Source organism: Perca flavescens, chromosome 20, assembly GCF_004354835.1.
Source record: "Perca flavescens isolate YP-PL-M2 chromosome 20, PFLA_1.0, whole genome shotgun sequence".
Lineage (NCBI taxonomy): Eukaryota > Metazoa > Chordata > Actinopteri > Perciformes > Percidae > Perca > Perca flavescens.
Genome location: NC_041350.1, coordinates 2,521,169 through 2,523,668, shown reverse-complemented (window position 1 = coordinate 2,523,668; position 2,500 = coordinate 2,521,169). Strand labels below are relative to the sequence as shown.

Here is a 2,500-nt window from a genome sequence, read left to right as displayed (position 1 = left end):
CTGTGTTTCCCTTTGTGTCTTGTCAGATCGTTGTAAGTCCTCGCCCCGTTACTTTGTGTCCAGGTCCTGTCGGTTTATGAATTTGCTGCGTTTTTTTGGTCAGCTCGTGATCCTGTGAGTTTTTCCCCGCGAGTTCTTGTGCACTCTTTTTGGACTTCTGTTTGCCTGCCTCTTTGGGATCCCTTTGTTGGTTTATTCCCTGCCTTTTTGTTAATAAATCCTCAGTTTGAACCTTCTCCTGCCTGCTTGCCTGCTCTCGGCGTTTGGGTCCTATTATTCCCAGCCCCCGCACAACAAGAAACAAGCAACAAGCAGTAACGGTGCAGGAGAGGAGAGAAGCCTAAAAGGCTTATTCAGCATCTTCCCCTTATGCAATAAAAGGAAAGAAATACACTAAAACGTCATATCTCTGCAGAAAATAAAAAGTACAACAAGCAATACAGCAAACAAACAAACAGGCAACCATAAGATACATGTATAGAAATAAAAGTCATAAAGAAAAATGTCTTATGCACTTGGTTATTGAACTCTTTACTATAACAAACACAGATTTAACAGTACAAAGAGTTTTATTAAGGAGGGAGGGCTCCTCACCAGACTATGCCCCGCCTCCTGAACTGCCTGGACCAATGGGGTGCGGCTTAAGATCTCCTGCATCATAGCCTGAAAAACAATTACAAACCTTAAAACCAGCACGAAGTTAAACCTCAACTAGTTAGAAAGGCTTTTCATTGGGCATTTTGGGGAAGGATTCATCTATTTAATTAAAGGGCAACTTTGGTATTTTTTTAACCTGCACCCTATTTTGTCCATTTTTTGGGTGTCTAAGTGACTGTTTTTTAAATTGGTCCAGTATTAAGCATGCTGCAATGTAACGTTAATATTCAATTGTGCCCTTTCAATTAATCTCAGTGTCTGACAAAATTATGGGATGGATCCCTACAGATATAGACCTTTTAATTAAAGAGTAAGATCTTTTTAGTTTAACATGAAACACAGAATCACAGTGTATAGAGCCAGCATATTTCCACCAGACTCCATGTAAATAATCAGGACTTTTAGCGTGTATAGAGCCAGCATATTTCCACCAGACTCCATGTAAATAATCAGGACTTTTATCATCGTGAAACACACTTCATTCAAACTAGACAGAAACTAAATAAAACTACCAAAAGCCGTCTTGGTTCATCTTTCCACTGTTCCAACAATCACCACTCTGGTTTGGTTGAAATAAACCCTTAATTCACCCATTTACATGTGGAGATATGCTGGCTCTATACACGCTAAAAGTCCTGATTATTTACATGGAGTCTGGTGGAGATATGCTGGCTCTATACACCCTAAAAGTCCTGATTATTTACATGGAGTCTGGTGGAGATATGCTGGCTCTATACACCCTAAAAGTCCTGATTATTTACATGGAGTCTGGTGGAGATATGCTGGCTCTATACACGCTAAAAGTCCTGATTATTTACATGGAGTCTGGTGGAGATATGCTGGCTCTATACACATTAAAAGTCCTGATTATTTACATGGAGTCTGGTGGAGATATGCTGGCTCTATACACATTAAAAGTCCTGATTATTTACATGAGTCTGGTGGAGTTTGGTGATGGGGATTTTGGGGCTGTTTCATGTTAAACTAAAAGGATCTTACTCTTTAACTAAAAGGTCTATCTCTGTAGGGATCCATCCCATAATGTTGTCAGACACTTAGAATAATAATCTGAGTCTGTCAGCGGCAACAACACAACTTTTAGTGGAGACTGACTGTGAACGTTTGTCCTGCAGGGTTACATTACAGCTCGTTTCTTGCTTAATACTACTGGACACATTTCAACGATAGTTGCTCCCATCAGTCACTTAGGCACAATAACATGGGAAAATAGAGTCAGGTTAAAAAATACCGAAGTTACCCTTTAAAAAAATAATGTTATCAGTGCAATATTGTGTGTTTGAGTACCTGGTGTTTGTGGAGCAGCTGCTGGGCGTTGCTCAGCGAGCTCCCCCAGTCTTTAGCCGTGACGGAGGGCAGTCTGTCGCTGGTCCAGGCCACCTCCTCCTCCAAGTCTCTGTAAAACTGGAACAGAACCTGCCAGGCCTCCAGGGTCTCCCTCCGGCTCTGCAGGGGCTCTGACAGACTGTTATACCTGACAGAGCCAAGAAGATCACCGCTGTTAAAGTGCCCATATTATGAAAAAAAAATCACGTTTTCTGGGATTTGGGGGTGATATTTTGTGTCTCTGGTGCTTCCACACGCATACGGACTGTTAGCATGCTAGCACTAGCTCGTTCATCATTTCTATTATTGTTTTATTGAACAAATTGTACATTGAATTGAATATAAGAGGCAGCGCTAAAAAAAGTGACAATTATATTCTAAAACATCACGTTGGACTTTGAGAAACAGTTTAAGCAAGAAAATAATACGAAATATGAAAGTTTAACTACATTTACTGATGCTTTACCTTCAGTCGGGTTTTGAATGCAGGACTTTAACT

General features: G+C 40.6%; 1 protein-coding gene across 1 annotated transcript in view; it reads right to left on the bottom strand.

The window, feature by feature from the left end:
• Positions 1–2,500, bottom strand: part of sptbn5 (spectrin, beta, non-erythrocytic 5) — a 177,732-nt gene that overhangs the window by 41,624 nt on the left and 133,608 nt on the right. Inside the window, exons 62-63 of the mRNA XM_028566292.1 lie at positions 1,963–2,149; positions 595–663 (exon numbers count right to left, since the gene is read on the bottom strand). Coding sequence (XP_028422093.1) covers positions 595–663; positions 1,963–2,149 — 256 coding nt within the window. The remainder of the gene's footprint in view (positions 1–594; positions 664–1,962; positions 2,150–2,500) is intronic.